At 39.5% G+C, this 17,202-nt stretch overlaps 1 protein-coding gene across 6 annotated transcripts in view; it reads left to right on the forward strand.

Annotated features, from left to right (window-relative positions):
• LOC135200245 (E3 ubiquitin-protein ligase trim-21-like) overlaps nt 1-17,202 on the forward strand; it is a 123,586-nt gene that overhangs the window by 35,862 nt on the left and 70,522 nt on the right. For 5 of the 6 annotated variants that reach the window (XM_064228705.1, XM_064228703.1, XM_064228708.1 and 2 more), the window contains one exon: nt 733-1,452. In XM_064228705.1, the coding sequence (XP_064084775.1) occupies nt 733-1,452 (720 nt within the window). Of the gene's footprint in view, nt 1-732; nt 1,453-16,727; nt 16,748-17,202 lie in introns of those variants that run through there. The other variant, XM_064228707.1, reaches the window with a different exon arrangement.

Below are 17,202 nucleotides of genomic sequence, written 5' to 3' on the forward strand. Positions count from 1 at the left end.
AACTTGCTCCCCCTCCTGGAACATTACTTGGCATATTTGACAGCTCTGGACCTGAGCTTTAGTACCTGGATCTAAAAAGAAAGATGCGGGGTAGAATGGATTTTCCTACATTCTTGCATAATTTTCTTATTTATAAACTAAAATCTTCCTAATTCACTATAGTATTTCTTTAATGAATTGATATTTCTGTTTACATTAATATTAATATTTGAAAAGTAGTAAATCATTTATTTATCATACAAAAACATACATCTCGTGTGTGAGAGAGAGAGAGAGAGAGAGAGAGAGAGAGAGAGAGAGAGAGAGAGAGAGAGAGAGTTACTATTCAAAAATTAATAAATCATTATAAAAATGTATTTAGCATGAAAATAACACCAAAATACACTTATTAGTGAATATTTATTTTCGAAAAAACTCGTGAATAGACGAAGTTCCCTCGAATAATGGGTATAAGTGGTCCAAAGAAAATCCACAAATAGGTGAGTCCACAAATCTCGAGAACGCGAATATAGGGTTGACTATAAAGACCTCAGGTTTGTATAGTTAAGATAAATACAAATCACTTTAAGAATTTGTTATTTTAAATTAGAATATTAAATCGATTATCGAGACAGCAACCTAAGTATTATTATAACACTAAATAAGTTTAGATTTCAGGTTGAAGTTTATGATTGCAAATGTATGTCTGTCCCCAAAATGTTCTTATTTATATTAATTGAATCTCTTTCTCAGGCTTCAAGAACATCAAAAGAATGTGGTATCTGCAATGAAGTTTTTGATGAGGATCAACATTGTCCCAAGAACTTGCCATGTTCTCATTGTGTTTGTGTACAGTGTATCGATCAACTTATTAAAACTGACCGGAAACTGTGCCCTTTTTGTCGTCACCCCTTTGTGGAGAGCTCTGCACAAGACTTTGGTACAAATTTAACTGTGCTGGAACTGCTTAAATACGTGAGTGAGCTGGAAGCCAGTATTCATGGACGGCATCGGCCGGCAGACATAAATCCTTATGTGAATTTACTGATAAACTGTCGATTAGAAAATAGAGAAATTAGTCAAGTAAATGTTGAACGTTGTAAGGAGTCTATGGATCGAATTACAAAAGCCATAAAGAACAATGAAGAACTGATAAATAAATTAAAATGTTCAAAGGAGAAATTAAGAAATAAAATATTGTCTGTGTTGAAAGAAATTGAGGATTCAAATAGTAAGCACATTGCTTACCTTACACATGAAAATGAAAGTTTGAAGAGGCAGTTGGATGCTTTGGTCCGCCAAGAAAGACAAGTACAGGACATAGATTTAAAGCTCGAGAATTCTGAAGATTTTACAACTTGTGGGAGATTCATAGATGAGGCCAAAGAAATTAATGCAACTTGCACCATATTTATGGAAGACCTAACAGAATTTCTCTACAAAAATAAGAGATCTCGACACAGCATAGGAAAGGTAAGCAAATTTTTAAAAAATAGATATTTAATAGATTTCATGTATGTCTTTTCAGTTTAACCTTGGTACAATGCCAGTACTATGTCTGTTTAGGTGATTTCTTCTCCTTCATGGCTTCTCTTATGTACTAAGCCTTGGTGCTACAGAATTTTTCTCCTATCACTACTGATAAACATCATTAAGGTTTTAAGGGCTTTCAATACCACCATCTTAATTTTCATTTACTTTAGTGCCCCGTTATACTTAACACAGATTTAAACCTTACAGAAACAGGCTGTTCTATGAGAAAGAGCACATGCTTAAGTTAAGGTACTTAATCTACAAGTTAACTATTCAGTCAGTAAGCGTTATTCAAAGTAAGCCTCCAAAGTAGGAATCCAGTTGCTCAGATACATCTCGTTAGTATAGGATACTCTGTGGGCAGGGAAGTAAGAGGCACTATTCCCGTACTGATGGTTTATTACAAAAGTGTCTCCATCGCAAGGTGGGTCCAGGACAACCAGCGTTGGCACATTCTTGGCACGGACAGAGTTAGACAATGTGCGGCTGATCATAGATTTAATAACATTCGATTGGGTAGTAATATGATATCAGTAACTTGATACATAATATAAAGGGGTAAAAGACACCATTTAACTAAAAGGAGAGAACTGACAGCCAAACCTACCTTGGTTTTGTTCCCATCACCTGTCATCCCTGTAGCTAGCTGAAATTAATCAGTAAGTCTTAGGTGAATTCAAACCCCTGATATACAAAAGTATAATCTTTATTTTCCCAAATAGCTAACATAAGAATGGAATAAAATGAATTAAAGAAAATCCCACAGAAAATAATTAAATCACCATTACTCTTCCACAAAAGCACCATGTATATAATTATCCCCTTTATCCTCACTTGTCAGCCATCTACCCGAGTCTTTATCAATACACGTCATATAAACATCTAGAGAATTAATTTTTAAGTAGCAACAACAGAATGCATCTGAAATAGACTATAATTATCAGACAATGAAATATTAAAGCTCATCAATTATATTAAGTGTTGCACCACACTTCCCTTTTCAATCCTCTGAAATAAATGTCACTGTTCTAAATGTTCTTTACCTTTTCCGATGGATCTTAGTGCCTCCTTGGATCTCCAAAGTCTCTTGTGACCACTATGACAGTTTGTCGTCCAATTGCCCCATTAATTCCCATACTAGAGATTATATCTCATTTATTTGTTCTAACAGACGTATGGACATACACACGCTACTGAACACACAAATGTACGCACGCTAGTCTATTCTGTGCATTTCCATTTCCCGTGTACATGTCCTATTTAACGCACTGATGTCACAGTCATGTACTTCTGAATTAATCCAGGTCATTTGCACACTCGCAGTCTCACCACTGCGGCCGATAATATTATGATGCGTAAGCATATCTGGACTGTTTCCAATGTTTGTAAGCCTCTATAAACAATTGACCCTTCACTGTTTTTTTCACATTCCAATCTTGTTCACATCACTCGTTATGGACCTGATTTCCACTTATTACAAATTTTGTCCTGTGCCTTTTACATGGCTTGGTCACCACCATTATGCACCCCTGTCGCATACTAGACTCGACCATTGGAAAGTAGTTTATAATGTCTTCTAACTTGTCATATGATTTAGAGCCACTTCTGCAGCTGGGGTCCTCCTACCTCATTGGCTACATCCAAATTTAATGCTCCTGCAACGCACATTGAGACCATCATTATTGCTACCATAACGGCGATCACTGGAACTGTGTAGCATTGTGCGAAGAAAAATTCATCCTCTCCGTCATCCTCTAGTTGCGGAACTGTATTGTCTCCAGTGTTGGCGGAACTTTAACCACCTCATGATCCCCATGTAAGTGTTACATGAACACCTTTGTCGATGAATTGTAGATCTGTCAGCGGAGCACTATGAACCATTCTGAACCGACTCTGCATGAGTCATTATTAAGGGTCTGTGACCCCTGTAGGTGTATCCTAACACCCTCGCTGATAAATTGTAGATTTGCCGTCTTCTCATGAAGGAATCGTAACCGCCACCTCATTGCCGACTTGAAATATTCTGCGACTTCAACGCAAGGGCTTCCTGCACCCACCTCGTAGAAGTATTGTAGATTCCTGATTTGTCCCAGAATTTATCCTGAGGTGACCCATCGACAATATCTCGTCCCTGTATATATAGCCATCCATGACCTCGTCGCTTGTATGAAGACCAAACATCTGGTGCTGTAGATCCTAACTTGTTTTCGTTGTCGCCACTGAGAGTGAGCTTGGGAATTCTCTAAAGTCATCGTGTGTCAGTGTTTTGTGATTAATAGGTCTTAACTGACCCCCTTACAAGTCTATGTACTACTAGAAATAAATTCCTACTTTAACACACGAATTTGTCATGAACTAACTTGCCCAACCTCATAGTCAATTACTAAAGACTGGAGTTCCTCACTAAAATAAATATGGTCTTTATCTACTAACCCCTTTTTCAAAACTTATTAGGAGAACTTTTATCACTAACTGACCACTCACAATTAATCCATTATCTGACAAGTACACCAACAAAATCCCATAATGTTTATACAACAAAATCTCCGTAATGTTTATACTACTAGATCCCCGTAATGCTTATACATCTAACCTCCATTAAAAATAATGTTGACTCTTATTTCTATCTTACGTATCTCAAGATAAATTCCACCCCCTCTCTACCACCGAAACTCTATGTAAAGATATCATTAAAACCCCTTAATCCCAAATACAAGTTTCTCCTTATAAAAATTAATAATTCAACTCTTTTATCACATTACTAAATGTAGTTTGTATCGCCCACTTAAATTACCGCTGCAACATATCAGTATTGTTTCCCGAATGACCCCTTAAAATTCCTCACCAAGGAATGTCCTCATCTAGAATTCCTCTGAGTAATCAACTCCAAAAGAAAATATCAACAATTGGTCTCATCCGAGACACCACAACATTATCAGCAATAAACAACCTGTTTGTTCAACACATCCTCAATCAGCAGCATTGCCCGGTCTAGTTATCTTCGTAGATCCTGAAATCACCAGTAACCTCAAAATAAGCCCCAAATCCTCATTAATCCTCACTGGGGAATCCTCAATAAATCCACACTGATACCTCATAACCACATTAAATGGCCTCAAAATCCTCATTGTTACCACATAACCTCAAAAATGTCCTCAAGAAATCCTTATTGTTACCACACGGGTACCCAAAAATTCTCCAACCCCATTACATAACCACCAATATAAAATACACCACTACAGGGTAAATCCTAAGCCATTTAAACACCGCCAAATATGCCTCAAAGTAAACCATTTGTGATACCGCCACATGTATATAACATCCAAGAAATTGCCTCGTCGGGATATAAACCTCAGAAAACCACAATCCACAAATTATCAACCAGGTACTATATACCGCCATATAACTACTGGTGAATATAACCTCATAGAATACACCACCCTACCAGGGAAACCATAAAACCACAATACACCAGTACCACCCCCAAGAGCCATAATACCACAAAGAACTACAGTCACCAACTCATTGGGCTCATAAAACCACAGATCACCACCAAAAATCATAGCTACCAAACTTAACCACCAAAATAACCACCAATAATTGTCCCCAAATAAATCAACACCACCAGGAATCACCAAATCATAAAAAATCACTACCAGGGATCACCAAATCGCCAAAAATCATCACCAGGTATCAACAAATCACCAAAAACCACACCAGGTATCACCAAATCGCCAAAAATCATCACCAGGTATCACCAAATCACCACCAGGGATCATCACCAGAAGAATTCCTTTTAATATTTCTTAACTCCATAGTATTTTCCCACATTTTTCACCCCATTATTCCTTCATTACAACAATTGCCTCGGGTTTTTATGCCAAATTGCTGTAGTTGCACATAAGAAAATAGTAAAAGAATGAAAAAAAAAGAATGTTACATAAGACTGATTAATCACATTTCGTCCTCCATTTGCAAAATTCAGAAAAAAAAGCAACTGTGCAGTGTCCCTTTTTATCATTTTCCCGTCTTCTTCATCTTTGATATATGTCATTTTCGAGCGACCTGTCTTTTCATCTAAGACTAGAAATCTGTTTCCTTTCTTTTCTTCAGTATCTCTAAAAGGACCCTCAAACTTTGAACCTAACTTGTAATTTAGTTCATTTTTCACATTGATTTCTAAGAATACATTATCTCCAATAGCAATTTTAACATCTAATGATTTCTCAATGCTTCTTTCCACCATTTCTCAGGTCTTAGCCTCAAGATTATGGCTGAGACAAGCATGTCTCTCCTTTGCCGTGGAAATTAATGCCTCAATTATCTTCTCCATGATGAGGTATAGGTAGCAAATCAAATGTGCCTCGCGCTTGGCAACCAAACAATACTTCAAATGGAGACATTTTAATGGAATCACTGACCATAGTATTAATGTTATGTCCAACTATTTCTATATAGCTATCCCAGTTTCTATCATTTCCTCCTATAGTCTTGCTGAGAGCTTCAAGCCCTTTCCTGTTTGCTCATTCACATAACCCATGAGCTTCAGGTCTGTATGGAATAATTGTTACTTTCTGTATCCCCATGACTTCTGCTAAGGTCCTGTTTACAAATTCTCTACCATTGTCGGTCAACAAAACCTCGGGTGAGCCATATCTGCAGATGACCCCATTGAAAAATGCTACATCTACTTCTTTGGCCATTTTATGCTTAAATGGAAAAATTTCTACTGTCCTCGTTAGTTCATCTATTACTGTTAGTAAATACTTGTGTCATACCTTGATTCACAAAAATTTCCTAAGATATCCATATGTATTCTCTGAAAAGGTCTACTTGGTATCGGATATGCCCCTAATTTGCAAGAAGTTACCCTTGCAAGTTTGCAAGCATTGCACACTGTACACTTTTTTCACGAAATTTTCCACATCTGTCCACCTATTTTTCCAAATATACTTATTACGCATCTCAGACATTTTTTCTACCCCCAAATGTGGACTGCCAAACTTGCAATGTACTATATCTAAAACTACTGGAATTATGACTTTTGGAATCACGATCTGTGTCATGTCTCCTTCACTTTCACTAGTCCTTAATTTATATTCAATTTTCCCTAACCAACAGATTACCTTCTAATTCTAAACCTGAAAAAGGTAACTTATAACCTTTCCTGACTGATTTCCCTCTGAGGAACGCTTTTGCGTCTGCCAAAATTTCATCCTTATCTAGCCTTTGCTCTATGAGACTGGTATCCCATTGTGCAGAGTCACTAGTAACCAACCCAACTTGAAATCTTTCTGTATCATAAAAACTTCTACTAAGGGTATCTGCGACTACATTTAACTTGCCTTTTATATATTTGAGCTTTACATCAAAGTCCCTGATAGTTAAAAACCATTGAGCTCTATTGGGTGACAGATCGGGCTTATTAAAAGGATCCAATAATGGCTTGTGGTCTGTAAGAACTTCTCCTTTATTCCCCACCAATAACATTTAAAATGAACTAAACTTGATACTACGTATTGCCAAGGCTTCCTTATCTATGGTAGCCATTAGTCTGTCATTGCTGCCCTTTGTCCTAAATTTCCTGCTATAATAGGCTATTGGATGGAGCTTCCCATCAAATTTTTGCATAAGGCAAGCACCTATACCCTCCTGACTGGCATCAGTCACTAGTGTGAAAGGTTCGCTGAAATCTGGAAATTTCAGAACTGGGGGATTCATTAATGCATCCTTAACTTTCTGAAAAGCTGCTTGTTGCAGTTCTCCCCAATAAAACTGAATGTCTTACCACAACACATCTGTTAAAGGAGCTACTATGTTAGAAAACCCTTTCACAAACCTTCTAAAGAACGTGCCATCCCCAGGAATGACCTAATTTGCTTCTCTTAGGGACAGGAAAATCTGCAATTGCTGTGACTTTATCGTCATTTACTTCAACTTGCTTCTTCAAGAAGGACCACTTAGCTAGTTTAATTTTCAATCCTGCTAACCCAAGTCTCCTAAGTACTTCCTTAAGCACTTCCATGAGATGCTCGATTGAGTCTGTTGCAATCAATATATCATCCATGTATACAAAGACATTTTTACCCATTAGCCCATGCAAAACTGTGTTTACAAACCTCGTAAAAGTCATAAGACTACCTGACAGACCAAAAGGCATCTGCTTAAATTCAAAATGTCCCTTGGGCACTGAAAAAGCAGTATATTCCTTGCCATTTTTTCTAAGAGGGACCTGCAAAAATCCCTGCGCTAAGTCAATTGAACTATAAATATTAGTTTCCCCAATTTCTATAAAAAGGTCTGGTATGCACAAGATTGGATAACGGTCAGGAATTGTTTTCTCGTTCAAACGTCTAAAACTGACGCCTACTCGGTGTACAGATCCGTCCTTCTTAGACACTGCCAACAGAGGAAAGTTGTATGCAGACGCACTAAGTCTAATAATTCCTTCCTCTTCCCTTTACTGACCTCTTTCTCTACCTGTTCTCTGATTTTGGAAGGTATGTGGTCTGCAGGAATAAAAATGGGTTTTGTACCTTCCTCTAGATTCACCTTATGTTCTAACACATTAGTCAGTCCTAACTGGTCCCCTTTTAAACCTACCGTATCCCAAAATTCTGCCAAAAGTTCGCTTATAGCTTCTACATGCTCTTTGTAGATTGCATTTGTGCCTCTTAAAACTCTGTTTTCACCAATACAAGGGTCACTGAACCACTATAATTTTTCCAATCTTGGAGGTCTACCACATAAGTGTTCTACTGATATTTCCTAATTGTATCATTATAGTTCAATAATTCCACCCATGTAACACCAGTATTTGATACTCTGTTCACCGATACAGTGCTAACAATCCATCTTAGTTTCTCACTATCATCAATTATGCATACCTCTTTGGGATTTTTGACTTCTCTCAGTCTGACTTTCACCATATCTTTGTATCTGGATTTAAAATAACATCCTCTGATAAAACACCTTTATATTTGTGGTTAGTATTTTCCTGTTCCACATCCCCATAAATATCACCTTTATTTATACCAGTATCCCTTATTCCATCCACCATAACCCCAATATCAAAATCACCATTATTATTTCTCATATTACCACTGTTGATACTGCCACAATTGCCGAGTACCCCTATTATAAGCACCATTATCACTGATATCCCCATCATAACCACAATTGTCACTGCTATTATCCAAAATATTCCCATCACAACCATCAACACCATCGCCACTATTCTCTATATTAACCTCTGTATCCTCTGTTTCACTTATATCCGCATATGGAATAAAAACACCCACTATCCCAACTGCTATGTCACTAACACTTGTATGGACCGATATCCTGTGTCTCCTACATGCACGATGGCCCAGCAAAAGTCTGTCGCCCAATGCAACCCCTTATATCACCAAAAATGGTTCTATCAGTACTCAATCACCCAGAGTAAATCGTATTCTTATAAAACCTAAGGTATTTAATCTATGGGCTTGCACATCACACACTGTCTCCGTTGAGGGTTTCAAAGAGTATTGGGAGAACATGGACTGATACAGATCATGGTCCATTAAATTCACTGAATACCCTGCATCAATAAGAATTGGGATCTTCACATCCTCCACTATTCCATTTACTATTGGCCTCGGCTCTGGGGCGTCCCATATGAGACCACAATGGCACATACAAATCATCTGTACCCTTTTTGTTGATCAGGCTTCCAAAAATTTCACCAATCTCTTTGCTCCTTTGAGTAACTAGCCTGGGAAGTAAATCCTGAATTCCTGAGGTGGGGGTCTTTCATCGTTTTGTTTCTGAGATGGACAAGACTGCCAAAAGTGATCTGCTCTTTTGCATATTCCACAATATATGACTCTACTTACTTTCTTAGTGTGCCCTGGTTTATTACAATTGAAGCAACACAACTGCTGTTGCCCCCGATCCATCAACCATCTCTTATATTCCACTTTTGCACACAAACAGGGAGAAGGAAAATCTGAGTCTCTGTATTGTATTTCTTGGACCGTTCCCATTAAAAAAATGTGCTATCCACTGTGGGACATTTGGACATGTGTTTCTGAGTTTGGGAATAAATCAGTTCCTCATCTGCTGTGGGTTCAATCTTGTCATCACAGCTATCTACAGTGGCATCCAGGACGTTGTGTAGAATCATGGAAAAATGTATCATATTCTGTAAATTGGTAAGTTAGATTTTGTCACCATTTACCCATGTGGAATTTTTCAATTTCTGTATCCATTCTCCCGCTGAGTCGAAAAGTTTTGATCTATACTCAGTAAGGTTTTTATTACCTTTCCTAATCTTGTAAAGACCTCTTAGGTCTCTCACTATATCTCCGTGTTCCTTTGTTCCATAGGCTGTCCTCAGAAATGCTTGTAATTCAGTCCATGACCGACATTTTGTGTATTGGAAACTACGGCATCTGAATGACAAATCACCTTTATTGAAATCTAACAAGGCTTTTGTCTCTGCGAACACCTCTGCATAATTTTGAATTCCCTTGGTGTTTAAGTAATTATTCACTACCTCAATAAAAATTTGTACTGGTTGGGACAGAACGCCATCAACAATGCCTCAAAAAGGACTGACTCCTTCAGTTATGTTAGTTATCTTATGCACCATTAGATTTTGCCTTCTTTAGAGGGACTTATAATTCAGGATTCGTCCCGACCTCAATAACATTAATATATTTATCCCCACACAAACCACCAACACAAAAGTCTTCCCCTTATGAAGGCTAAGGTTATCAGCTGTTCGCAACTACTTCAAGGTCAAGAGCTGGTTGACAGAAAAGGGGAAGAGGCGAATGAGAAAGAATTGCTGAGTCTAGCACAAACAATCTGCCAGCTTCTCTCACTCACGCTTACATACAAATATGAAACATGTCGTACTGCATATTCTCATGTATTGCAATTAAGAGCAACCCACTACTGTTCTTTCAGTGCCGCAAATTAATATAAAATAAAGGAAATTCATTTTTTCTCTCTCCAAACTTCCTTACTAACTACCCCACTGTACTCCGGAATTGGACTTTGACTTCGGGTCCATGGTCTCTCTCACACCACCTCTTCTTCACTGACTTCTACTTCAATCAAGCACATTGGACTTACCTACCTTGGTTCTGAACTACTTACACCAAGCTCATTTAAACTTTGGAGACTTACGTTGGCTTCAACTTCGCCAACACCTGACATGCCTGCTAACATCTCTTCCATATGTACTCTCATTTATTTCTGCCATGCTTAGCCTCAAGCTATTCCAAATTTCCTCACTCTCCAGTACTTCTAACTCTCTCTCACTTGCACACACTCACATTCACTCTTTAAACACTCACTTCAAGGGAGCTCACACACACACATTATACGTACCATCTTCTTCACAACTTGGTGTTGCTTCCAGTTCCCCAACTCTTGTGCATTCTCGTACACATTGCTTCCAGTTCACCCAACGCTTGCGTATCCTCGTACACATTCCTTGTACTGACCAAGTTCACTCCTTCCACAACCCACTCAAATCCTTCTAAATCAATTACACCCTCATTCTCACTATTACCCAACAACATTGCAAGGGTATTTTCACTTCTAATGACTACTGGCTTTTCAAATCCCTCAAAATCAAGCATCCCATCTCATGTACTCTCTGCAAACAGATGAATAAACATACCCTTAATCTTTCTACTCCTCTTTTTAGGCTTTCTCTTATGTTCCACTAACACTAGTTGTTTATCTCCCCAAGTTATATCTTGTATTTATTCACTTTCCTTTCCACTCTTAATAACTTCCTAATGGGATACTCTATTATGTATTTCAGTGGTTCTCTCCACCTTCTGGACTAATTATGATGTGCTCGTATTACCCTTATGTAGTGGAACCTCGACATACGAAAGTCCCAATTTACGAACAATTCAAGTTATGAAAGCAAATACGAAGATTTTTTTGCCTCTGCATACGAAAATAATTCAGGTTACGAAAGGGTGTTACTGTAAAGTCCCGAGATTTGCCCGGACCGCCGAGAACAATTTTAAAACTCGCGCACCGCCAACTGAGTAGACTCGCCAACATCCTCCCACTCTCCCATTGGTTCCTGATGCTAGTCACCACCGTAAGATCCTGTTCTCCTATTGGTCAGCATCTCTCCCATCGTGCTCTACGTTAAGGCGTTCTTCAGCCACTCGGTAGCAGCATCGTTATTGTAAGCATGCGGATTTTGTTTGTTAACGTAAATTCGTGTTAGTGATTTCGCTTTGTACTTTATCGTGTTGTGTGAGAACTTTAGTACATAACCTAATTACGTACGTATAGTCATGGGTCCCAAGAAAGTTGCTGAAGTACACAGAAAGAAGAGGATGCTTTCTATGGAGACAAAGATGGAGATTATCAAGAAGTATGAGGCTGGCATGCGGTTGAGTGTGATCGCTAAGGAATACGGCCAAAATCCGACGACAATAGTCACCATATTTAAGCAGAGGGAAGCCATCAAAGCAGCTACACCTTCCAAGGGCGTCACTATTTTGTCCAACAAGAGGAGCCATGTGCACGATGAGATGGAGAGGCTGCTTCTTGTATGGATAAAAGACAAAGAAATCGCTGGCGATACGATAACCGAAACAGCAATCTGCCACAAGGCCAGCGCTATTTTCGGCGATTAAATTGCCCAGGCCAAAGACGACGGAGGAGAAGGGACATTGACGCCAACCCCAGACTTCAAGGCTTCTCGTGGGTGGTTAGAAAAATTCGGTAAACGGACTGGCATCCATTCAGTGGTGCGGCATGGGGAGGCGGCCAGCTCGGACACGAAAGCGGCCGAAGCCTTTAAAAAGACGTTCGACGAGATGATGATCAACGAAGGCTACAGTTCTCAGCAAGTTTTCAACTGTGATGAGACTGGCCTTTTTTGGGAAAAATGCCTTGTCGGACGTACATCATTGAGGAAGAGAAGAAGCGAAGCCCGTACTTGTCTATCATTCGGAGACTCCTCGAGCCTTCAAGGCCCACAAAGTGCTTAAGGAGAAGCTTCCAGTGATGTGGAGAGCCAGTGCAAAAGCCTGGGTAACGAGGTTTTTGTTCACCGAGTGGGAAATCTGTGTTTCGGCCCTACAGTGAAGAAATTCTTGGAAGAGAAGCGCCTCCCTCTGCAATGAATGCTGGTGTTGGACAATGCCCCTGCCCACCCTCCTGGCCTCGAGGAAGATATCCTAGTGGAGTATTCCTTCATCAAGGTTCTTTATCTTCCGCCTAACACCCACCCCTCTCCTCCAGCCCATGGACCAGCAAGTGATATCGAACTTCAAGAAGCTGTATACGAAACATCTTTTTAAGAGATGTTTCGACATCACCGATACCACAAGCCTCACCTTGCGTGAATTTTGGAAGGAACATTTCGACATCGTCATGGCAGGAGGTTTCGAGGCGAAACCTTGAATTCCTCGTGGAGGAAACTCTGGCCTGATGCCGTATCCACCCGAGACTTCGAGGGATTCAACGTGGGTGAAGCTGGTGTTGCAGATTCAGGAACAGTTGACGATCCTGAAACTGTTCCGCAACCAGATCTTGACGAGATCGTTGCACTCGGCAAGTCCATGGGGCTGATCGTCGACAAGGACGACATCAATGACCTTCTCGAGGAGCACCAAGAGGAGCTTACGACGGATGACCTGAAGGAGTTGGAGGCCATGCAACATAACGTCGTTCAAGAGGAGTTCTCTAGCAGCGGCGAGGAGGAGGACGACGACTCTATGACAACGGCAGAAATTAAGGATGCTCTAGCTGCTTTTCATAAGGTGCAATCATTCGTAGAAAAGAGACACCCCGAAAAGGCTTACACAGGTCGTATGCTTGCACAGTTTGATGACGTTTGCCTGAGTCGTTTCAGGAACTGTCAAAAGTAGGCAGAAGCAATCTTTACAAGCTTATTCACAAAGATAAATGCAGAATGGTTTCTCCTATATACATAACAAAATTAAATCTGACAATATGTAGAAGGGGAAACAGTGCAGTAATGAAATACTTGCTGGCCAATTTTGCAGCTGTTGCAATCAGTGCTCGAAGCGAGGGCTTCACAAAGGGGTCAGTAGAAACTTAGGTGGCTTCTTATCTTCATACTGAAGGAAGGAGCGCCTTAGTCTTGAAACTCGAATGGCGAGTTATTCCTCAAAACCACTAGCAGGATGTTTCTTCTCTGAAAGGGTTACTGGACGTTGGGATATCTCTCTCTCTCTCTCTCTCCGACTACGAAATGCGGACTTTACTTGTTTCCGTTCACACACTCTCGTGTGTCCTCTTCCTCTCTTATCTCTGATGGTCTGATCTCTTCTGCTTCCTCAGGGTCACACATATATATACGTCGATCTCGGGGCAGGGCTGAAAAGGGTGGAGCTGAACCATCGTCACCATCCCTTGACAGGAAAATTTTAGAAGGGTCTTGATGAAATGTTGCATCATAATACGCGGTGTTTCTAACAACGGCCGCGTGCTGGAGTTCCATAACACACCTGAGTATTCTCAAACAATCATGAGAACAGAAGCCTCCAACACGTGCGGGAATTCCTCCATGCTGCAGACCTCCTCGAAGAAGATACATTTTCCTTTCGTTTTATGTTTTTTTTTCGCTATAGAGTGATTCCCATGACACGTTTTCCCAAAAGAAAATAAATGAAATCAACTGATTTTATTTATTTTTAAAGAGAAACAAGAATCAAACAACAGGGGAACAATTCTGCATAAATCTTGAGCTCAGTTAAACAGGCACACTTCCTCCTTCACTCACCCGACTGTGCAAACACAGAAAACGGTCATCAGGCTACTCATTCCGAAAAATCTCTAGAGAGGCTATCAGCTATAACATTATCCTTTCCCCTTAATTTTTCCTCTTCTAACCTCGAATTAAACTTCGAAATTCTTGAGCACCTCTGAACTTTTCTCAAAACTAATTTCTTTCTGTGACACCGTTACTATGGGCACAGGTGGTGGCCATGGCACGGGGCATTCGTTACATTTCTTGTGCAAGTTTACATGTAGCCACTTTGCTCTATGCTTACTCATATCTTAAATAATTTAGATTTCCCTTCTTTTCTAAAATTGGAAAAGGACTTTCAAACTTGTAAGATAATGAGGGACCTTTTCTCTGGGCTAATACTAAAACTTTATCTCCCACATAGAATCTTCTCTCTTTTGCTCTAAGATCATGTTTCATTTTAGTTTCTGTTGATTTCCTTTGGTAGAAATATAAAACTCCAGAAACTGCGTGCTGCGCTTTATTCCTATTCCTTTAGAATTTCGATATACACTGACTAACTTATCTACAGTTTTATAGTTAAGTAAACAAAAGATAAATGTCATACGAGTAATGTTACAATAGATTGGATATTTACAGTAGAGTAGTTAAGTTGTTTTCAGATAACAGTATGTACACAAACAACTAAACAAGTAGTTAACATAAACAGTTTCCCCTTGACTTTCACTCTTGTTCGCCCTTGCTAGTTGCAAAGCATCTCTTAAATTGTTTTTATAATACTCTAGATTAGTTATGTAGTCCTCTCTACCCTCTTTAAACATTAAATTATATTGTAACATTTCCAAAGGACCTTTAGCGGTGTGACCGAAAACCAGCTGGAGAGGATTAAATCCTGTAGTGTCATTCGGTGCCAACTGTAAAGCTAACAAAACAAAAGGTAACTTTTCCTCCCAGTCATGTTCAAAGTTATTACACAGTTTTTGTAAACAACTCTTTAACGTTTGGTGAAACCGCTCCACAATGCTTTGTGATTTGGGGTGATAAGGTGTGGAAGTTACGACTTTAATACCTAACTCTTTCATTCTATCCCTGAAATATTTGGATACAAAATTACTGCCAATATCACTCTGTATAGTATGAGGCAGACCAAACTTAGAAAAATAATCTAACAAGCGTTTAACTACAGTCCTTCCGTTACAGCTTCTTACGGGTATCGCCCATGGATAGCAAGTTAGTCTATCAATGATTGTTAACAGATATATACTGTTACGAACCCCGAGAGAGGTCCGATCCAAGTTCGATATAATGATAAACAAAAAGAATTGAACACCAACAGTCGAAACTGGGGATACGAATATAGAAAGAAACACTAACAGAACAAAGGTTTATTTACAAGCTTACTAACAAAGATAAATGCAGAATGGTGTCTCCTATTTACATAAAAAAGCAAAATCTTACAATGAGAGGACTGGGGAAATGGTGGGGTAATGAAAGTACTTGCTGGCCAGTTTTGCGACTTGAAGGACAACTATGCTCGAAGCGGTGGCTTCACAAAAGGAGAACTGTAGTTGTAGATGTCCTCTTGACTCCGTATTGCAGAAAATAATGTCTATTCTTGATACTCAAAGGGCAGGAACTCCTCGAAACCTCTTGTAGAAAGTTTCTTCTCTCAAGGCTTGCTCAACGTCGAAAAAAACTCGGTCGTCCACTCCTGACGATGACTTGACCAGAATTCAACCAAACTCTCGAGCGCCTTTTCCTCTCTGATCCTTCGTCTGTTCCTTCTTCTCTTATCTCTCTCTCTCTGATGATATCTGATCTCTGCTGCTGGGCTCTCACTGATAATCTGATCTGTGTCTTACTGATGATCTCTCCCTCCTATTTCGTTAGTCGTATTTATACGGCAACCTGGGGGCGTGGCTTACCAGCGAACGTCACAGGCTCCCGAGATTACTGGAGCTTCTTAGAAGAATCTCGACGAAGTATTGCATCATATTTCGCTGCATTTTCTCATGATGTGACAGCGCATGTCCTTCCCACAACACTCCTACCGATTCTAGAACCATCATGGGAACAGGCACCTCCAACACATGCGCGAATGCCTCCTTGCTGCAGAACTTCTCAAAGATGCGTTTTCCTTTCCTTTATCTTTCTTTGCTATAAAGCAAGTACCCTGACATGTCCCCTCCAAAAAAAGAAAAAAATGAAATCAACTGATTTTATTTTTTCTAAAGAGAAACAAGAATTAAACAGCAGGGGAACCATTCTACATAAAGCTTTAATACTTCTCCATTCACTCAACCACTCGTGCCAAAATAGAAAACGCTCATTAGGCTACTCGTTCTGGAAAAATCTCCAGAGGTTATTAGCTATCACATTATCCTTTCCTCTTTTTTGTTTTCTGAACTTTAATTAAAACTTTGAAGTGCTAAAACACCTCTTGCGTTTTCTCAAAACTAATTTCTCTCAGTAACACCGTTACACGGGCGGAGGCCACGGCACGGGGCGTTCTTTATAATTCTGAAGTAAGTTTACATTCATTGACTTTGCTCTACTCTTACCCATATTAATTCTGTAATGTATATTTCCCCTCTTCTCTAACACTGAAAAGGGACCTTCAAACTTATAGGGTAAAGAGAGACCTTCTTTCTGGACTAGTACTAAAACTTTATCTCTTACACACAAACTTCTCTTTTTTGCTCTAAGATCATGTTTCCCTTTAGTTTCCCCTTGACTTCCACTCGTGCTTCCGTTCTCCTCCACTAGTTGCCAAACATCTCTTTAAATTGTTTTTATAATACTCTAGATTAGTTGTGCAATCTTCTCTACCCTTATACTTTTAGGCAAAGGTCTGACCGTATCGTTAACTACATTCTCAAAAGGTTCGCCTACTGAAGGAATATTACTCAACGGAGCTCTGGGAATGACTTGATTCGGTTTCCCGG

The sequence above is a fragment of the Macrobrachium nipponense genome, chromosome 26 (assembly GCF_015104395.2).
Source record: "Macrobrachium nipponense isolate FS-2020 chromosome 26, ASM1510439v2, whole genome shotgun sequence".
Classification (NCBI taxonomy): domain Eukaryota; kingdom Metazoa; phylum Arthropoda; class Malacostraca; order Decapoda; family Palaemonidae; genus Macrobrachium; species Macrobrachium nipponense.